Consider the following 20,398-nt stretch of genomic DNA (forward strand, 5'->3'; position numbering starts at 1 on the left):
CTGCCTGCCTCTCTGCCTACTTGTGATCTGTCTGTCAAATAAATAAATAAAATCTTAAAAAAAAAAAAAATCTAGCCAGTTTCGCCGCTGCTGTGGCGGGCACACTCTCCTGGCTCTGATGAATGATCCAAGCCCCCAGCACACACCCCAGAGCTGGGCTGATGCTGTCCTCACTCACCCTGCCCGGGACCTTCACCTCAGCCCTTCACCTTAGCACATGAGAAGTGGGAGTCTGACTCAGACGGATCTGAATTCAGTCTAGGCTCTGCAGTTCTTAGGGAAATTCTTTATCCTCACTAAGCCTGTTTCCTCCTCTATGAATGAGACTAAGAATCATAGCCAAGTCTTTGTGGAGGGTGTAGATTCAAAGGGATGAAATCTGCAAAACACCAGCTCATTGCAAGCCCCCGGAGACCAGCTATCGTTTTCGCTTCCCCCATGTCTCCTCTATAGTCCTTTTATACACTCCTGAACTCAGGTCTATGTTTGAGTCCTAACTCTATGTAACTTCAGGAAATTTTTCTTTTTTTTTTTTTTTTTAAGATTTTATTTATTTATTAGAGAGATGGAGAGAGACCACAAGTAGGCAGAGCAGCAGGCAGAGGGAGAGGGAGAGGCAGGCTCTCCACCGAGCAGAGAGCCCCATGCAGGGCTCGATCCCAGGACCCTGGGATCACGACCCGAGCCGAAGACAGCCGCTCAACCGACTGAGCCACCCAGGCACCCCGATTGGGAAATTTTTCTTAAAAGAAGTATTACTAGGAGCAACCTCACCGGGCCATTGTGGAAATTAAATGAGTTAATACACAAAAAGCTCTTAGCACAGTGCCCAGCACCTAGTACATACTCAATAAACATCAGCTCGAGCCAGCAGCATTTGAAAGCCTTATTTGAAGATGCCTAGGAAACAGAAAATTCCCCAGCCTGTCTCCCCAGCTAAGAGAGCCCCTCATGGGGATTGGAGAAGAACATACACATTCACCCAAGCAGGAACGGGATTTCCTTTTTTTCCTTGCACTTGACTTTTTTTATCCCATCTGGCCATCTGGAACCCCCTGAACCCCTGTGGCCCATGGGCCCCAAATCAGAGAAGGCCAAAAGGGAAAAACAATGAGGCCAGCTGGCATTTGGGCCCCCACCTATCAGGGACACCAGATCATAAACACATACTGACCCTAGGCCCTTGGAAGTCCCAGCGGGAGGCTGCTCTCAGCAGGGTGGGCCCTGGGGACTTGACCTACCTCCACACCAGGGTGCTGTTCCCATATCTCCAGGAGGCTCTGGGCAACCCTTAGACACCTCCTCCTCCCTCCCTCTCTGCTGATGCTGCTCATAAAACGCTTCTTTCTCAGCCCACAGTAACCGCCCCAGGATGGCCAGCTCGTTCTCTCTGGAGCTCTGTGCTAGCACTTGACACGGTACTCAGACGCCTCACCCAAGTGACAGGTTAGGCCGGAGAGTTCCACCAGAAATCAACAATTCCATTTTTATAAACCGCATACCCTATACTTAGAATCCTATTTGGAAAAATAACTTTGATCAGTGATACGTGCAAACTCAAAGGTAATAATCAAAATCATCTTGGGATATTGTGACGGGGTAAAAATAAAACCTCTCATTATAAAGAATTCAAAACAACACATTTCTTTCGTCCCTAGAAATAAATAAAGCCGGGAGTCAATGAGCCTCCGATGTCTCCCCTCTACACTTTTCACAGTGATATTTTCAAGCTGTACTGACGGTTACCCACGGCGAGAAATGCTTCGTGCTTGACCCAGTCCACACGTGCCTGTGTACATACACATGACATAAAAGGTTCATGCAACAACATTCATGTTTCCTGAGCGTTATCCGTTCTGATAGTTTTCATTCTATTTTTTCACAGTGTTCATGACCTACGAAATTGATTTCATGACCCTTAATGAGTGATGATCCAGTTTAAAAAAAATACACTTGGAGAAATTCAAGACAACTCATCCCAGAGCGGAGGGGCAATGAGGTGTGAGGTCCAAGCTTAGAAAATGGGCTGGCACCCCGTGTGGCTCAGGAGGGTCTGGCATAGAGGGAGGGAGGTCAGCTATGTGAAGGTCAGATCGCCTTCGCGGTAGCTGGGTGACCGCAGGCAGGACATTCCCACGCCCCTAGGCCTACCTGGATTAAGGTGCTCTGTAAGGGGCGCCTGGGTGGCTCAGTGGGTTAAAGCCTCTGCCTTCGGCTCAGGCCCTGATCCCACGGTCCTGGGATCGAGCCCCACATCAGGCTCTCTGCTCAGTGGGGAGCCTGCTTCCCCTTCTCCTTCTCTGCCTGCCTCTCTGCCTACTTGTGATCTCTGTCTGTCAAATAAATAAATAAAAAATCTCAAAAAAGAAAAAAAGACCAAAATAATTTAAAAAGGGGGGGGGCTCTTTGTAAGCGATGCCCCGGTGCTGGCAAGATGAATCAATGAATCTGGACAGCAACTAAATCAGTTCTGTGAAGGGCCAGGGAAACCCCACAGGCTTACTAATGACCAAGAAGGTACAGTTTGGAACCTCTAAGAGCGATCGGGAAGCACGCAGGGGCTTCCGTAATGCCTCCCCCAGGCCCTCCTCCCCCCTCGAGGGCCAAGACGCTCGCTCTCCAGCTGCTGGGAGGGCTCACAGCTAGTGCTCACACCTCCCTGGGAGTCCCCGCTTGAAGCGGAAGCTGCCTTGCCCAAGGTCATGCCACCTTCCCAACAGCAGCCCACCGCCAGTGTCTACTTAGTGCAGATCCCCACTGCCCTGGTTCTGAAGGCCCATCCCAGCTCCAGCCACAGGACTGGCTTTGGCCTCTGTTACAACTACTGCATCGCAAGTGCAACCAGCCCCCTTCCCGGCTTCCCTCCATCCCTCATGCGTGTCGTGCCCCAGGCCTACTCCTCCAATAAGCTACGTGTGTGCTGATCTTCATCTTTTAAGACAAAGCAGAGTCACAGGAAGAGAACTGAGAATGATGACTTCAGGACATTTGCCAAGGGTATTTTTGAGACTTTTTTTTCCCCCCAGAACTAACGTTTGATGAGCAATTACACGTCTTTGCGCACCATGTCTCATCCAATCCACATGGTGCCCTGGAAGGTAGGCTCTGTATCCTCACCTTCATTCCACAGATGAGAAACCAAAGATCAAAGAGGCTAAGAAAGGTGCCCAGGGCCCCACATGTGCTCAGTGGAGGAGCTGACATCTGACCCCATGCCCTTGACTTCTCCCACTCCACCACGGCCCTATAATCACAGTCGCCACCCTGGATCACACAAATTCACTCTCATGTCTGTCTCTTTGAGGATCTCCCCCACCTCCATGGGCAGGGACCTCATGTTCTGAATCTCAAGCTCTTAGTGCACTGCCAAGTACACTACAGGAAACAACTGGTAGTAACGGTAGTAATGGCGGTAGTACTCAGTAGTAGTGTCAGCAGTAATGGTGGTAGCATTCAGTAGTGATGGTGGTAGTATTCAGTTGTAATGGTGGTAGTGATGGTAGTGATGGTGGCAGTGTTCAGTAATAACAGGGTAGTGATGGCGGCAGTATTCAGTAGTGACGGGGCAGTGATGGTAGTGATGGTAGCAGTATTCAGTAGTAATGGCGTAGTGATGGTAGTGATGGTGGCAGTAGTCAGGGTTTCACGTGCACCGAGCCCTGAGCTGTGCCCTGTGTACAAGAGCATTTCACGTGGCCCCACCGCGGCCCCATGATGTAGGTCCTCACATTAGGTATAAGCAGCAAGCACTCACTCGGGACCTGCTGCAGGCACAAGAGCAGTTGAGCCGACACACACTGCACAGGGGCAGGTTTTACAGGGCTAAGCAGTCAGGAGGGATGCCCTGAAATTGGTCTGGTAGGTTCCCCAAAATGCCGGCCACACTTCGCAGCTTCTCCCATCAAGAGAAAGTCTATTTCCTCCTCTGTTTCTTCCTTTATTTCTGAGATGGGCTTGTGGCTTGCTTTCACTGGCAAAATATGTCACAAGTGACACTGTGACAAGCTCTGAGTTCCAAGGGTAGGCTTCCAGAGGCCCTGCAGTCTCTGCTTGGGGACTGGGAATATGGTCACCTCCATAGGACTGGGAATGCGGTCACCTCCATGCGAACGAGCACAGGCTGGAAGATGAGAGACCCACCCCCGCCACCAGATGTCCCGGTGTCCCGGGCATCTCAGCTGTGGCCCCAGATGTGTGAGCCCAGCCAAGAACAGCTAACCCTACCCAGACCAGAAGGACCACCCAGCTGAGCTCAGCCCAAATTACTGATGCACAGAAAGAACTAAAAAAAAAAAAAAAAAAAAAAAGATAGTTCTTTTATGGCACTAAGATTTCAGGTGGTTTGTCACACACAACAGGTAATTGGTTTACTAGGTGTCCAAATAGCCAACAGCAGAACTGCCGAAGGACTCTTCCAGAGCAGAGACAAATTAATAAGCAAAAGGAAAGGACTGGGTGGGGCGCCTGGGTGGCTCAGTCAGTTAAGCGTCTGCCTTTGGCTCAGGTCATGATCCCAGGATCCTGGGATGGAGCCTGACATTGGGCTCCCTGTTCTGCAGAGAATCTGCTTTTCCCTCTGCCTCTGCCCCCTGCTTGTTCTCTATCTCTTGTTCTCTCTCTCAAATAAAGAAAGGACTGGGCGATCCTACTTGTGACTCAAATACAAGTATTTGTGATGTCCGCTGGCAACCAGGACTGCCAAGAATTCTGACCGGCTGGGAAACCAAAACTTCTGACAAGAACCAGACCATTCTAATACTTAAAAACAAAAGGAGCACTTCTTCATTTCCCTCTTTGTAACAAAATGGACCATGCTCTGCGTGGAACATACCCTCATATGTTTGATAAGATAAAGAGGTCTAGAGTTTCACATCTGTTTTCCTAAAGTCACATGTGTTTTTCTGAAGTCAACCGAGAGATCAAGTTGGATACGTATCCCAAAGGGAGAAGAAATCATGGCTTCAGGGACCAGAGCGGGGCGGGCTGTGTTCACCAACATGTTTTCCTACCAGACAGAGCTGGCTGACATGTTCCAGTGACCCTTGCAGTTGACATGGCCCTGGCCAACAGAAAGTGAGCAGTAGTGACATACGTCCCTTCCAGGCTGGGGTAGTAACGAAATGAGTGTGCCTTCTCATGTTCTCTTCCCAACCACGGGGCCGATGGCGAGAAGTATGGAGTCATGAATGACCGCACGCAGAACATCTTGACCAGAATCACCTGCCTGGTCTGGGCTGAGACAGAAAGAAATCCCTTTCCATCAAGCACAGAGACTTTTAAGGCTTATCTGTTATAGCAGCTTTGACAGATTGTTACTAATACCTTAACTAGTATAGACTTTCTTAAATGCAAGCCCTAGGAAGAGTTTATGAGCTCAAGTTTCCCGGGTATTAACAGAACTCAATTATTTGATGGGAAATTTGTCAGAGAGCCCTGGCTTCCTTGTTCTACAGTTTGCAACCAACAGGCAACATTGAAAGAAGAAACAGATGTCCCCCTGAGAAGGCAAACGGCACCATCCCTCAATGGGTGACTCCAGAAGGTGCCGGTCTCCCATACGGATTTCACTTCTGTCCATAAAACTGAAAAAGTCCCACGTGACATTTTTGAGGTTCAGCCTCAGTGACTTACACTTGCTTTTTAAATGTTCTATTAAAGTATATAGTAGGGGCGCCTGCGTGGGTCAGGCGGTTAGACGTCTGCCTTCGACTCAGGCCATGATCCCATGGTCCTGGGATTGAGCCCAGCATTGGGCTTCCTGCTCAGTGGGGAGCCTGCTTCTTCCTCCTCCCCCTCTCCGCTGCTCATGATCTCTTTTGCTCTGGCTCTCTCTTTCAAATAAATAAAATCCTAAAAAATAATAAAATGCAGTATACTAACAGAAAAGTGGGTATAAGTATACAGCTCAAAAAAAATATCACAACCTGAACACACCCAAGCAACCAGCACCCAGACCAAGAAACAGAAAATTGCCAGCATTCTAGCAGCTTCCCTCAGTCCCCAACAGTACCCCCCAAGGTAATCACCATCTTAACCTCTATAATTAGTTTCACCTGCTCCTCAACATCCAGTAGATGGAATCATATAGAAGGTATCGTGTCTAGCTTTTTTAGTTCCCATTGTGCTTGGGAGAGTCATCTGTGTTATTATGTAGCTGTAGGATGTTCCTTTTCATTGCTGTGTGATATTCCATTGTGTATCCGCCATTCTGCGGATAGGCAACTGAGGTGGCTTCCTGAATATATTATGTGAGAGGACATTCTTTTCACTCCAGTCCACAAGGGTCCCAATGAACAAAGGCAGGGACTCAAGTGGAGGGACTGTTTATTTTCACAGAGAAACGTGTACAAAGCATGGGGCTTTGCCCCAAACCACGACTATGACATTCACTTACTTCTGAAAATCACTTCAACAGGCTCTAACAAGGGCAATTTGGGGAGGGAGTAGTTCAAACAAAATTATCAGAGCCTATAAACTAGAAAATGATATACTCTTTATGAAAATCATAGATCAAGCCATAGAAAACTCCCACCAAAACCCAAATCAGATGACTCACTCTCTAGAGTCATTTCTCCCCTATGCTATTCATTCATTTGATAGGTATTTATTGAGTACATCCTACAAGCCAGATTTGGAGCTGGGTACTTCAGAAAAAAACAGGAAACAAGACAGATGTGGCCCCCTAGTCTGATGAAACTGACACTCTGGTGGCAAAGATTAAACACTCAAACAGATAATTATAAAATGTAAAACTGACAAAAGGTTTTGTACAATGGGGAACCTGACTTGGAAAATCAGGGAAGGCTTCTCTGAAGAAGTGACACTGAGCTAAGTTCTGTAGAAGCAGGAGGCAAGTTGGGGAAGAGAAGGGAGAAGAGCATTTGAAGACAGCATTTGAACAATTTGAAGACAGAGCTCATGCAAATGCCCTGGGGTGGCGAGAGTAGGTCGCGACTGAGGAAGACCAGTTGGGTCTTCAGCAAGAAAGTGAAAAGTGAGTAAAAGGGAGGTATAAGCCAGGTTCATGAGGACCCAGGACAGACAAAGACTTATAACTCATGTTAAAAGATTCTGGACTTGGGGCACCTGGGTGGCTCAGTTGGTTGAGCATCCAACTCTTGATTTTGGTTCAGGTCATGATCTCAGGGTCATGGAACTGGGTCCCACAATGGGACTCCACTCTCAGCATGGAGTCTGCTTAAGATTCTCTCCCTTTCCCTCTGCCGGCTTGTGCATTCTCTCTCTCTCTCTCTCTCTCTCTCAAATAAGTAAATAAATTTAAAAAAAAAAAAAAAAAAGATTCTGGACTTAATCCTGAGAAGAACAGAAAAGCCAGCCATCCAAAGATAATATCTAACTGAAGTACAAAGAAGTCCCTCCCCACTCTATATGCCAATCCTACTGCCTTAAATGCACTGTTTGGCCCAGATAGAATTATCAATACTCCCAACCATAAAATTTTGCCACACACATTTAAAAAAAAAAAAAAACACAGATAGCTATCAAAATTCCCCTTTGCACCATTGCCAAAATTCTAAATAATAACCCCCACCTTTAGGGAAGGACGGAACATCTTCAGAATAGGGCTCGCTCATTAAAAATCACCAGCCCCACCATCACAAGGCAAAAGACAGTCCTGCAGGCTTCACCCTCCACCTTCACCCACACTCTTTGGCAGCTTTTTCCTCAACCCAAAAGAGCACGTAAACATTCCATCTGGAGGATGAAGGGAACTCAAAATTGAAAAAGTGAAATGGTCAGAAATCTATTTAAAGTTGAAATGCCATCAACACATTTTCCAAATGAAGACAGCAGATGGGACCATCACAGATCTCGATTCAGCTCTGGAGGTTTCCCACGAATTAAAGCATGGAAAGCCAGGGAACTGTTGCACAGGAAACACTGTTGCTCGCCCGTGTTCCCCTCACAGCTCTGACCCCAGCTCAGAGTTTCTGGCTCAGACACATTGTAAGTTGCACCTAAGGCAGCTGCCTTCCCTACGCGAACACATTCATTCTTACACCAGTCCGTGATTCAGGAGCACTGCCCTTGCCTCCCCGACAGGATCACAGTCAGGACCAGACAGCGCCCAGCTGGAGGAACAATGGAAAAAGCTGTTATTTATCAAGGGCTCACCGCGTGTCAGGCAAGGCGCTAAGGAAACACTTGGCACGTGCCCTACAAACGAGATCCAATTACTTCCTTTTATCTTTAAAGAAACAAAAGTTGAGAGTTGAAGTCCTAGGCTCAGGGCTCCATAACGGGAAGCCAAGATATGAACCAATGCCTTTCTGTCTCCAAAGCACAAATTCTTTGCCGCCCCGTGCAGCATGTGCTCAATTAACACGTGCTGGATAAGTGACAGCAGCAGAGACAGAGAGAGAGGGAGTGGGAGGATTCCTTTCAGAGGAAAAATCATTTCCATGGCCCTCTCCGCCTCAGGATGCAGTGAAAAGAGATATCCCTATTGTTAGAATCATAAAAATAGCCCAGTAACCACCTCCCAAAATAGAACAATCAAGGATATGACTGACACTAAAATTCAAATGCCTCTTTTACGATGTGAAAAATAGCAGCGGCCCTTCCGTGCTCGGGTGACACCCCCCACTGCTTCTAAATGGTCATTTCGGTTTCTGGTACCTGCCCTCAAACCCCACAAGCCTGGGATTCCGGGATCTGAGTTACGGCAATCACGGGTTCAAATGTACTTCACGCTCCTCTTTTTCAAACATTTGGCCACGTCACTCACCATCACACATCCCGCCTTAAAACAATGACAACAAGCACTTCCTAGTCACTGTCCTGCCTTCACAAGGTCCAAGCCCTCCTAGATGACGTTTAGCTCCAAGCGCCACCACTGCCCCCCTTGCGCACCCTCTCTCCTGTTCCCTGCATGAGCCCTGTTCTCTCCTCCATGTCTCAACTTGAGCTGTCCTCTGCCTGAAACACCCTCCCCAGCCCCCAGCCTCCTGTCAATCTGGGAACTCCTACTCCTGCTGGAAGATTGTTCCCAAATGTCACCTCCTCTGTGGAAGCTTCTCCACCCCTCCCAGGAGTAAGGATGCCATCCCACACCTCACTGACGTGCCGGAACTAACTCGCCATGTGCCGGTCTCCCCACAAAAGACCAGGAAGCTCTTCAAGGGCATGACTAGTATCTTAGTTCTCTTCAAAGCACATATTGCAACCTGACCTTATACGTTGTGTTTCTTCTAAGGTATTTGTTAATGGCTGTTCTCCTCCTACCAGAATGGAAATTCCATGAAGGCAGGGACTCTGTCTGGTTCACTGCTCTCGTTCTAGTGCCTAAAACAGTGCCTGATACATGGTAGGCACTCAATGAATATTTGTTGAATGAATGGACAGATGGACAGACAGCTAGATGGATGGGGGAAGGGGTGGATGGTTGGGTGAATGAATGGATAGACGAATGAATAATGGAGAGAAAAATGGCTGAGTGGATAGATGAATGGATCAGTGGGTCAGTGTATACATGGAAGACAGATGGTAGAATCATGTTTCACCAGCCCAAGGTCATAGAGTCATGGAGACAGAGCAGCATTTGAAATCAAGTCTGTCTGATTTGTGAGACTGCACTCTCAATTCAATTTATACTATGTATCCAGAAACCCAAAGTCTGGTCACTGGGCGGTGGCAAGATGAAAGAACAAAGAGTCTAGAATTCCCCCTCTGCCCTCTGTCCCCCACGAGGAATGTGGTTATTGTTGAGCTTAATTTAATTTCCATCTACTTAGCAAATGCCAAGACTCCTGGTCCAGGTGCGAGTTCCCCTTTTGACTCGGTAGCGCAACGTTCTGCATGGGGCCTGAGGGAAAAGAAGACCTCCAGGAGACAGAGACAAGCAGGACAAAGGACAATGAAAAGGTATCAGCCAACAATAACAGTTGTAATATTAAAAGGTTGACACTCCTGAACAAAAGTTCTCGTCTCTTCCCAACCCTGCCAGAGCCTGCAATCATGGTGTCTTTCAATCCTCTGCTACATCGAGCTTTCTTCCAACACCAACCATTTCCAGCAAATGAACTCTCCTTCTCTATTCACAAGAAGAAATAACCAGTACAAAATGAGGCCCAGAGAGAGAGTAGGAAAAAGGGGAGGAGGAGATGTTTTACGGGTAGAAACTGACACATCCTTAGATTATCAAAATTGCCTGTAGTTCTTTCATAATAAAAAGTAAAGAACAAATCCAGTGCCTAAATTTGTGTTAGAGAGGCGTTAAAGACGTGTTAGCACCAAATGGAGACTTTCTCCTTGACAAAATCAGAAAGACAGGAGAGGAATGACAGAGGGTCATTCTCTGTATGTGATTCAACAGGGCTTTACTATGAAACTACTTACAAATTATCTTCCAAACGAGAGAAAACACTGCCTAAGCCCAAGAAGGAACAGCCGTAGAATGTCAGCCCCAGACTGAGGGTAAGGAAGGTATGTGCGAGGCAATGTCCTGAGCCCCTAAACACTGACTTTTGGCTCAGATGACAGGCTGCGTGCTGTCTTTTCATTTACTCTCAACCCGTCGGCACAGACTGGCTCCTCCACCTTTGAAATGGACTGACTTGTCTGCTGTAAGGGTGACCTCAAAATACAGCCCCCATACAAAAAGAAAGCCGTCTCATTCACTGAGTTATTAGCTGAGAGGAGATGAAATTCTCCGTCGAACTGAGAGAGAAGCCACCTTAAAGTAACGATCTAGTCCTACCAAATAGTCATCTCACTTGGGACCTCGGCACAAGGAAAGATTCATCCTCTCTACGGAACATCACAGAGATAAGATTTCTGGGAATCTTTATCCAGGATATGAGCAGCTTCTCAATTTTTTAGCTCTGGTTCCCTGGCAACTCAGACTTTCTCCGATTACTTCAGAGGATGGGAAGTTATTTGCCTTTTGTTTTCGGTGTTTGATTCTCAAGATCGAAGAATTGCCAACTCCACCCCAATGCTTACATAAGCTAACATCCCCTTATAAGTCCTCATGGCACCCCACACATTTCCTCCAAAGCACGTCTTGAGAGTGTGCTTAAATACTGGGGCAACAATTCATAGAATATCTTCTCTCCCTGTTACCCGGGAAGCCCCAGGACATAAGATCTTCTCCAACTCATCCACCCAGTGTATCCCCGTCATTTAAAATAGTTCCTGACACACAGAACTCAACGAGCGAATACTTTTTGGAAGGATGGATGGATATATGGAATGATGGATGGAGTAGCAAATATGTAAATTTCCTACCAGATTTTCAAGCACCCGTCACATCTCCAAATGCCACATGTGAGGACCATGGATTTCGGATACTCTATAAAAAGGCCAATGATCTACCTACATAACATCACGCAATTTCAACAGAGAGATAGGATGAGTCAAGTCAAAAAATCTATGATACTAAATCAGATGCCAAAAGTGATAAGAGACCAAGTTCTTGAATGTATCAGCCAGACAGGATGAACCTTTCAGCTGATCCCTCTACCCACCCAAGACTCCACTGGACTGCAAAGTCAAAATACCGGAGCCAGAACTAACGGGGTTTTAAACTGTACCCAGTAATTTAATCACCTATAGCTGAAAAGCATCAAAAGGAGATGAATATTCTCAAAACTGGGACCTACCAGTGTAGTTACATACGAGTGTATTTATACACATGTGTGAGCACGAGCAGAGACAGAAACAGAAAGGTAGGCAGAAAAAGAAAGAAAGAATAGTGAGGAGCACCAGTAACAAGAATATGTATAAATTATTTTAAACCTTTGGTTCATCCTCTGACCAATTACTTTCTCCTTTCCTGACCCAAGTACACCATAAATGTGTTGTATATGGTTCTGGACAATACATTGGCAGTATCGCTAGTGTTCAGAAATACCATGTTTTTAAAAATTAGTTTATAAGAACGTGTGTGTCTCCTATCCACTACATTTCCAAAGGTCGTATTTTCCGAATTTACTTAGAAAGGCATTCTGTTGCCCAGTGACAAAGCTTCCAGCTTGCCCTGAGACCTCTTATAGCTCAAGAGGAATTTACTGCTGCCTCTCCAAGACATCAGCCCTCCTTTTTAAGATCCAGCAATTAACTCACCTAAAGATTTTTATTTCATTTGGGACTTTGGGCCTGAAATCCCACTTCAGGTGGAAAAAATAAAAGTCAAAACATCAAATTCAAAGTCAAAAAGCCTTTGCCTTTTATCCACATAGAACTCTCAGGACACATTCAGAAAAAGCTAAGAGGTGAGTGGAGTTTGACTCACAGTCCTCTGGGACCTGCTTCTGGGAAGGGAGGAAAATGAAATCAGAGAAGCAAACTCCAGGAGTTTGCAACCTGACTTAGTGATTGCACAAAAAAAAAAAAAAAAAAAAAAAAAAGGGCGGGGGAAAGGGCCTCTTTATGATTTTAGTGAGAAAGTTCAACCTGAAAATATATTGTAAGTTGCCAGGAAAAACTGTGCCAAAAATAAAATTAACTTTGGATTCAGCTTTGATTGTGGTTTTCGTTTTTTATTTTATTTTATTTTATTTTATTTTATTTTATTTTATTTTATTTTTAGAGAGGGGAGAAAGAGAGAGGGTGGGTGGGGAGGAACAGAGGGAGAAGGAGAGAACCTAAAGCAGGCTCCATGCCCAGCACAGAGCCCAATGCCCGGCTTGACTTTCTAACACTGAGATCGTAACCTGAGTTGAAATGAAGAGTCAGATACTTAACCAACTGAGCCACCCAGGTGCCCCAACATTTTGGGGTTATTAAAGAATAACATCTATTAAAAAGTTAAAAAAACATCTTTTCTGATCTACACAGGAAAGGGAAGAGCTGGTTTACTCATTATAATCATCCCTGCTAGGTCTTCATAGTCAGAAAACTAGTATGCTAGGGTTTTCCCAGAGTGTCCCTGAGAAGTTGAGATCTTTCTCACAAGGAAAGGGTGAGAAAAGACAATCTGAATGAGCCTGGCTGGCTGGGCCCAGAGGCTGAGCAGTGCACACACTGGTGTTACCCAAAGTCTACGAAGAAACACACCTGAGAGGAAAACCTACCTAAATACACGAAAGCAGCCTAGTCATTCAACGACTTCCAAAATGAACTCTGTCCCACTTTGACAGTTTCCTACCATGAACCAAGTAATAATGATCATCTCACTTAGAGTCACAGATACTGACTGCAGATATGTCTCTCACACTTTGGTGCTCACCATAACCCTATGAGATAGTAAGGTACTATTAGCGCCCATTTTACAGATCAGGAAACTGAGACCACTACAGGCAGATGACCTACCCGTAGCTTACAGGGCAAGTAAGTGGCAGAGTAGAGATTCAAATCATAGTCAAGTCATATCTGACTCTGACCCCATGCTCTGAATTCTGAATCTCTAGATTTTATTGCCTCCCTATTCCTACTAAAGTTGACTTCCTTTAAAAGAAAAAGTTCTTCTCTCTGCCAAACTGCAAAAGTTTCCTGGGGTAAGAGTCTAATTCCAGGAGTGCCTGGGTGGCTCAGTTGTTAAGCGTCTGCCTTCAGCTCAGGTCATGGTCCCAGGGTCCTGGGATTGAGCCCCACATCGGGCTCTCTGCTCAGCAGGAAGCCTGCTTCTCCCTTTTCCACTCCCCCTGCTTGTGCTCCCTCTCTCGCTGTGTGTCTCTCTGTCAAATAAATAAATAAAATCTTTAAAAAAAAAAAAAAGTCTAATTCCACCCAAAGGCTTGTCTTCATTACAACTAACTCACAAAGGAAGGTTCTAGGGTCCTCTAAAGAATGCCATAGAGAAAAGACTGCCTTGCTTCTCTAAGGGGTCCTACTTCTCATCCAGAATTTAGTCAATTTCATAATAGGGATCCTCAACCCCAGTGCCCATCACCAGAAAAAATACTTTTTTTTTTTTTTGAGATTTTATTTATTTATTTATTTATTTATTTATTTGAGAGAGAGACACACACAGGACAAACAGGGGTGGGTGGAGAGAAAAGGAGAACTAGACTCCCCATTGAGCACGGAGCTGAATGCAAGACTCCTCCCCAGATCCCCAAGACCATGACCTGAATGGAAGGCAGATGCTCAACTGACTGAGCCACCCAGGTGCCCCATCAGAGACAGTCTTAAACTACCTCACAGAGAGTGGTTTTATAGAAAATAGAGTGGTAAAAAAGGAGAGAAATCCTGTGGCAGTCAATCTAGAATGTTGTCCTCTAGCAGTACAAAAGCAAGGAAATCTATTCTTAGGCACACAGAAATCCCTGGTTTCCCATGGTTGATAGACTTCCCATCTTTCCTCCCTCAACCCATCCTTGCATCCCCAATTTCCATGACAACACAAAGGAGGCTTGATGTGTTCCCTGCCTTCAAATCATGCTATGTACCTCCTCCCCAAGGATGGCACAGACTATATCCCCTCTCCCCTTCAACTTTTTTTCTGTAAGATTTATTTGAGAGAGAGTGCGCCCGAGTGCAGCGGGGAGGGGCAGAGAGCCAGGGGGAGAGAGAGTCTTAAGCAGACCCCACACTGAGCACAAGCTGAACGCAGGGCTCGATCCTATGACCCAGAGATCATGACCGAGCTGAAATCAATGGACTTCACCACCCAAGTGCTCCTCCTCTTCCACTTCAAACGGAACACCCCCCCGCACCATAACTTGTAGCCAGGAACATGGTTACCTGAAATTAACATTACGGGGTCCACACACCCCTGTGTAGCAAGGTGCAGGTGTATGATTAAGTTGTAGCTCCTGGCGTCTAGGCAGAAATATCTTGCAGCAACTTCCAGAAGTGACAGGGAGCATGTGGCCTTTGCCTTTCTTTTACCCCTTCCTCCTTCCCGCTGCCAGAAATGTGATGTGATGCCCAGATAGTCTAGCATCCTTCTTGGACCATGAGATAAGGGTCATTCCTGCATGGTGGAGCAGAAAACTGAAAGGAACAAAGACCCTGGGCTCTGGACCACTGATGTAGGTGGGAGAACATAACCTTACCTATTCTCTGTGAAATGTGGATCCCATTTTAATCAGGTGCACTTTTTTTTTTTAAGATTTATTTATTTATTTTGGGCACAGTGAGAGTACACGTACACGTGGCAGGGGAGGGTTAGAGGGAAAAGAGAGAGAATCTTAAGCAGGCTCCATACCCAGCATGGAGTCCAACACTGGGACTTGATCTCACCACCCTGACATCATGACCTGAGTTGAAACCAAGAGTCAAACCTTTAACCGACTGAGCCATCCAGGTGCCCCTACTCAGCAACTTTTTTAAGTAGGTATTATTATTGGGCCCATTTTATGGACAAGGAATCTGAGCTAAACAGGATGGCTGGGAAGTCACGAAGCCAGGAATCAAACCCACAGTGACCTACCCCTGGCTTGTACAGATGTCCGCTACCCCACACTGCCTCTCAGGGAGAGGAGACAAAGAAAGGGGATTTAAAAAAAAAAAAAAAAAAGTACTACCTCTAAAGTTGCTTAAATTTGATTAAAAACTTAAATTCTGCTGCACTTTCACTATACCAGAAAATTCCTACTCCACCCCAGAAATGAGACACTTTCCAGGCTTTGAAAAACAGAATCTCCTGCCATCACCTACACATTCCAGAGTGCCTGACTTCCCCAGGCAAGAGTAAGTGCTGAGCAGGGGGGAAAGAAAGCAGCAGCAAAAATGTTCAAATTCACCCCTGACCCCAGCAAGTGACAGAGACAGAAACTGATTCATGAAAGTGAAAGATAACCTCAGAGATCATCTATACATTCCAGCACAAAGACACCACTGGTATCTAGGAATAATCCAACTGTTTGCAACGGGGTTCTAAGCTCTTGCCACTTTCAAGGGATTTGGGCAGACCTGAAACTAATGTAACAGTGTATGCTAATGATCCTTCAGGTTCAAGTCCTCGGGTGCAGAGCACGAGACTGGGGCTCCCCATCTGGGTAAGAAAGGCTGGTCTTCAAGGTTCACTGGTTGGGCCAAGTCCTCCCTGGATCGCAGGTGAGGGAGGGAACCCGCCACAAGTCTCAGAAGACAGCAGTGCCACACAGCAAGCATCCTGTGCGGCCGACAATGCCACCCACACCCACCAGGGATCATTTGACTTCTCCCAGGAGGGTGGAATGTTACACCAAAACAGACCCAGCTAAGTCACGTCTCTGACTCTTGAACGCTTAATGCTTTCTTCTCCTGATCAGACCCAGCTCCCCAGGACAGCACATGTGCCCCTACGACACACCCCAGAAATGAGACATTTTCCACCAAACTCAACCACACCTTGCCAAAAATTGGGTTGCAAACTTGAAGCTGGAAATTCAGGTATCTGTGTAAAATCTCCCAGTTCTAAATGTTGACATCAAATTCAAAAAATGTTTGACAGCCTAAGGGCTGAACAAGTCCACAGGTAATCTGACCCTGGAGAGTGGCGACCAGAGCCGGCCAAAGGCCACCTTACACATGATTAAGTCACCACGAGGTTGGACCTCTCTGGCTGGGGTCAAGGATCTCAAAGCAGGTGTGAGGACCCAGGTAGCCAATCACTTGGAGTCCTTCCTGTATGCAGCCAGAAGCTAGAAAGGGCAAATTTAAACTAGTGTCTGAGAGGCACCCCATCTGGAAAGACCTCTCGAAGAGAGGGAGGCGGCCCAGGGGACAACCACAGTCCCCTTTCAAGGGGATGCACCCTATGCAGACACAGCAGCCACCTGTGGAGACTTCTGTGAAGCAGGGGAGGAAGCAGACCCTTACTCTGTGAGATGAGGAAAGGTAAGTAAGAAGGAATTGAGGAGGGGTCCTCCCGAAAGTGGCCCCTGGGCACACGTCCTCCAGAAGCAAGACTGGCCAAGCAGGATAGGCTCGGGAGACGGGATCTGACTCTCCTGCTGCTGGGAAGGAAGGAAGGGTGCATGCCCTTCCTTGGCAGGTAGAGCTTCTGGCTCCACCCACCTTTCCCTGTGGAGCATCACTACCCCCATATACACACACCCCTTCAAAGGGCCTTTGTGTGGTGGTGCTCTCCCAGCTTGGCAGGTCACTCTGACAAATGCGATTCCTTCGCTCTCTGCTTAATTCAGTCACTTCTAGAAAGTCTTTTTCACCATCTCTTCCCAGAAAGGGCATTCCCAGAGCCCCATAGCCTACCTTGGCACTGGAATCCTTGCTTCCCGAAGCCCCTGCAAAGACAGAAAGAGGCATGTCAGGGAGCTGGAGGGGCCCAGCCACCAGCCGGTTTCCCCACATCACCCCCCTTCCCCGGCCCCTCTACCCCAGGTGCAACCTCCTAGCCACAGGCGGGTGCCCAAGAGTCTTCCGCCCTTTGGGGGAAGGGGCAGCTGGGAGGTCGGCTATAACCTCCACCTCCCCTCAAAAGGCAGGAAAAAGGCTACGACCACCAGGTGGCGGGATGGGGGGAGCGTTTCCGTCGCGGGGAGTTGGTGGGGGGGGGGGCGGTAGCAGGCGGGAGATCTGCCCACAGAGATGCCCGAGTACCTTCGGGGAAAAGAAAAGAGTTAAAGACGCACCAGAGGGAGGATGAGAGAGACCCTGCGGCGGTGGTGTTTCCCGGGGAGCTGGGAAGAGAGAGAAGGCTCCCCAAGCCTAGAGGGACGGGGTGAGAGCTGGGGGAGAAAAGTCCCCGCAGTGATGAGAGGGGGAAACTGAGCAGTGCAAAGGGGAACCCTGGACCGCAGGGAAGCGCAGTAAGAGATAACCCAGGGCGCCACGGCGGGAGACACGGAAGGGGAGGAAAGGATGCCCCACGCCCGCAGGGAGATAGAGAGGACACCCAGGGCGCTGCCCCCGGAAAGGAGGGGAGGAGATGCGGGCACCACGAGCCCGGAAGGAGGCGGGGAGACGGGGAACCCCGGGCGAGCGGGCACTCGCGGCGCTGCCCTCCCGGGAAGGGACACAGCCTCCCCACGCTCCCGGCAGGTGGAGAACCGGCCCGCGCCGCGGCCCCGGGGCGCTCCGGAGGCGGCCGGGAGGAGAGCGGGAAGGAGGCGCCCGGCGGCCGGCCGTCTGGGGCCGGGGAGGAGGAAGCCGCAGGACTGTGCAGCCGGGCGTCCGGAGCGGGGAGTAGGGGGACGCGGGGTCGGACGGTGCTCGTCCCCCGCCTCGGGGGCGCAGAGAGGGGGCCCCGCGCGCGGCGCTGCCCTCGGGGCCCCGGAAAGGTGCCCTGCGCCGGCGCGCTCTCACCAGATGAAGTCGGTGCAGTGGCTGCAGAAGGTGGGCTGCTTGAAGAAGCGGGCGGTGAATTTGTGGTTCTTCACCTCGTGCACGTTCTTCTGCCGGAGGGCGCCTTTGCGGGCGAAGCGCACGGTGCTCTCCTCGCCCTCGCTCGGCGGCGGCCCCGCAGCCGGGTCAGCCATCTTGCGCGCGGGGAGCGGGAGCCGAAAGGTGTCGGCCCCGGGGCCGCGGGACCGCGGGGTGCGGGCCCGAGAAGCGCGCGAGGAGGCGGCCGCCGCTGCCGCCCGGGGCCGCAGGCGCTTCCCCTGCGCCGGCTCTGGCCGCCGCGGCGCGCGGAGCTGGGGCTGTCACTCGCCCAGCTGCCGCCGCTCGTCCAGCTGCGCTTGGCACCGCTGGCCCCAGCTGCGGGGGAGGGAGGCGGAGCCCCGGACAGGGCCCGCCTCCTTCATTTGCATCGCCCCCAGGCCCCGCCCAGCACCGCCAGCTGCTTTACATATTGGCACCCCGAGGCTGCCGGCCTCCTAGCGAAGTGTTCAGAGCCGCAGCGCTGCGGCGCGGGGACTGCAGCCTGCGATCGTCAGACCTGAGCCTCGCCCCCTACCCGCTCCTGGGGCCCGGGGTTACATTAAGGGGGTGAGAACCTGGGGTGTGACCCCCAGGGGAGCCCGGAGCGGAAGGACCGACGGGGACTGGGGGAGTTGGGGGGGGTGGCAAGGGTGGGCGCGATGGATTCCACCCGGCCTATGCAGAGACTGGTACCCAACCACCCTGCATCCATTCCATTGGTCATTCTGCACGCGTCTCTGGGAGGGATGGGCTCCCGCTGTCACTCATTCTAAAAGGCCTGTGGCTCCACACACTTACACACACATACGCACACACGTACTGCAGAGGTAGGGGAGGAGCAATCTTATTTTATATATCGATAGAGAGAAAGAGGCAATTCTTGGCTTTGCTTGCCCAACCATTTAGAATTGAACTCTCTACCTTCTGTCCATCCCCTCCCCAAAGAGACTCACTTTCCTCAACAGTAAGACGGGGAGGATGAGGACCCATCTTCACAAATCCTGGTCATATTTGTGCACTATCTGAAAGAAAAAAAAAAAGTCTGTCTGGTTTCTGAGTTTGAATAGGAAAAGATATCCACAGTAGTAGTAAAATCTCTCCAGATGCTGCCACCTGCCCAAAACACCTGCATCTGAAGCCTTCTTTTATTTGTTAAAGACAGATTAACAAATATACGAGAGATGCTAGAGACACACCAACATCCGAGGGGGACGCTCTCCTGGGGTGGAATCTGACAGATGGAAAGGTAACCAAAAAATGGTAATTGTCTAGATGAGTAGATACTGCAGTGTGATTTAGTGCTCTGTCTATGCACTGTGTCTCAACACACCCCCACCCATGGGAACTGCGTTCCTCTGGGAACACGGCACTGCATTAGGCTATGCACTCCTTCACTAGACCTAGGTTCTGAAAGCCGGCACCGCTCACCATTCTGCCATCAGAGCCAAGCTCCATGCCTGACCCCTCCTCAAAGTTCAGGAAACATTGGTTGAATGAATAAGTGATTATGTGAATAAGTGAGTGAATGAAAGCTTCAGGGACATTGCCTCTTCCCGCTCACTGTGTCCTGTAGGTATGCGGTAATAGGAATCATCAACTGCTAGATAGGTGTCCTGGGTACTTGCACCGTCCTACTCAGTCCTTGCAACAACACCTCTGTGTAAGTCCCGAATTTTCCTGATGGATAAGGACAGTGAGGCTCAGAGCGATGAAGATATACACCCGAAGTCATACTGTTGTTGAATGGAGGTTAGGTCAGCCTAACTGCAAAGTATATTGGGGATAAAGGCATGAAGGGGAGCAGGGTGGAGGTGAACCAGCTACATTGAAATTCTGCCTAATGAAGCTCAGGTCCCACCATGACGATTTCGCCTGGAAGCTACCAAGTGGTAAGTCATTATTAGGCTGCATGTGGAGAGCAATGGCTGTGATAATAGAATGTCCCTCTGCTCCACAGTAATTCAAAGGTAAGGAAGAAAAAATAGCATTCACTTCTAAGGTTGACATGTTTTGGAAACTGGACATGCGTGTCTATTATTAGTCCTTTAAGAGGCCCCTTCGTCAACCAGGGACACTTGGGAAAACATCCCGGGAGACATTGCTGCTGAAGCAGATTTCCTTTGAACAGAGGAGCTGGTGGCTTGCAGCCCACATCCTGCCTTTTGAATGAAGGGCTCTGGGT

At 48.7% G+C, this 20,398-nt stretch overlaps 1 protein-coding gene across 2 annotated transcripts in view; it reads right to left on the minus strand.

Moving 5' to 3' along the window:
• Positions 1-18,514, minus strand: part of PRKCB (protein kinase C beta) — a 322,491-nt gene extending 303,977 nt beyond the window's left edge. The window contains exons 1-2 of one of the 2 annotated variants that reach the window (XM_032843947.1): positions 18,160-18,514; positions 17,107-17,138 (exon numbers count right to left, since the gene is read on the minus strand). In XM_032843947.1, the coding sequence (XP_032699838.1) occupies positions 17,107-17,138; positions 18,160-18,332 (205 nt within the window). In that variant the 5' untranslated portion in view covers positions 18,333-18,514. The remainder of the gene's footprint in view (positions 1-17,106; positions 17,139-18,159) is intronic. The other variant, XM_032843946.1, reaches the window with a different exon arrangement.
• Between the last annotated feature and the right edge of the window lie 1,884 nt (positions 18,515-20,398).

This window comes from Lontra canadensis, unplaced genomic scaffold (assembly GCF_010015895.1).
Source record: "Lontra canadensis isolate GAN:19392208 unplaced genomic scaffold, GSC_riverotter_1.0 scaffold146, whole genome shotgun sequence".
Lineage (NCBI taxonomy): Eukaryota > Metazoa > Chordata > Mammalia > Carnivora > Mustelidae > Lontra > Lontra canadensis.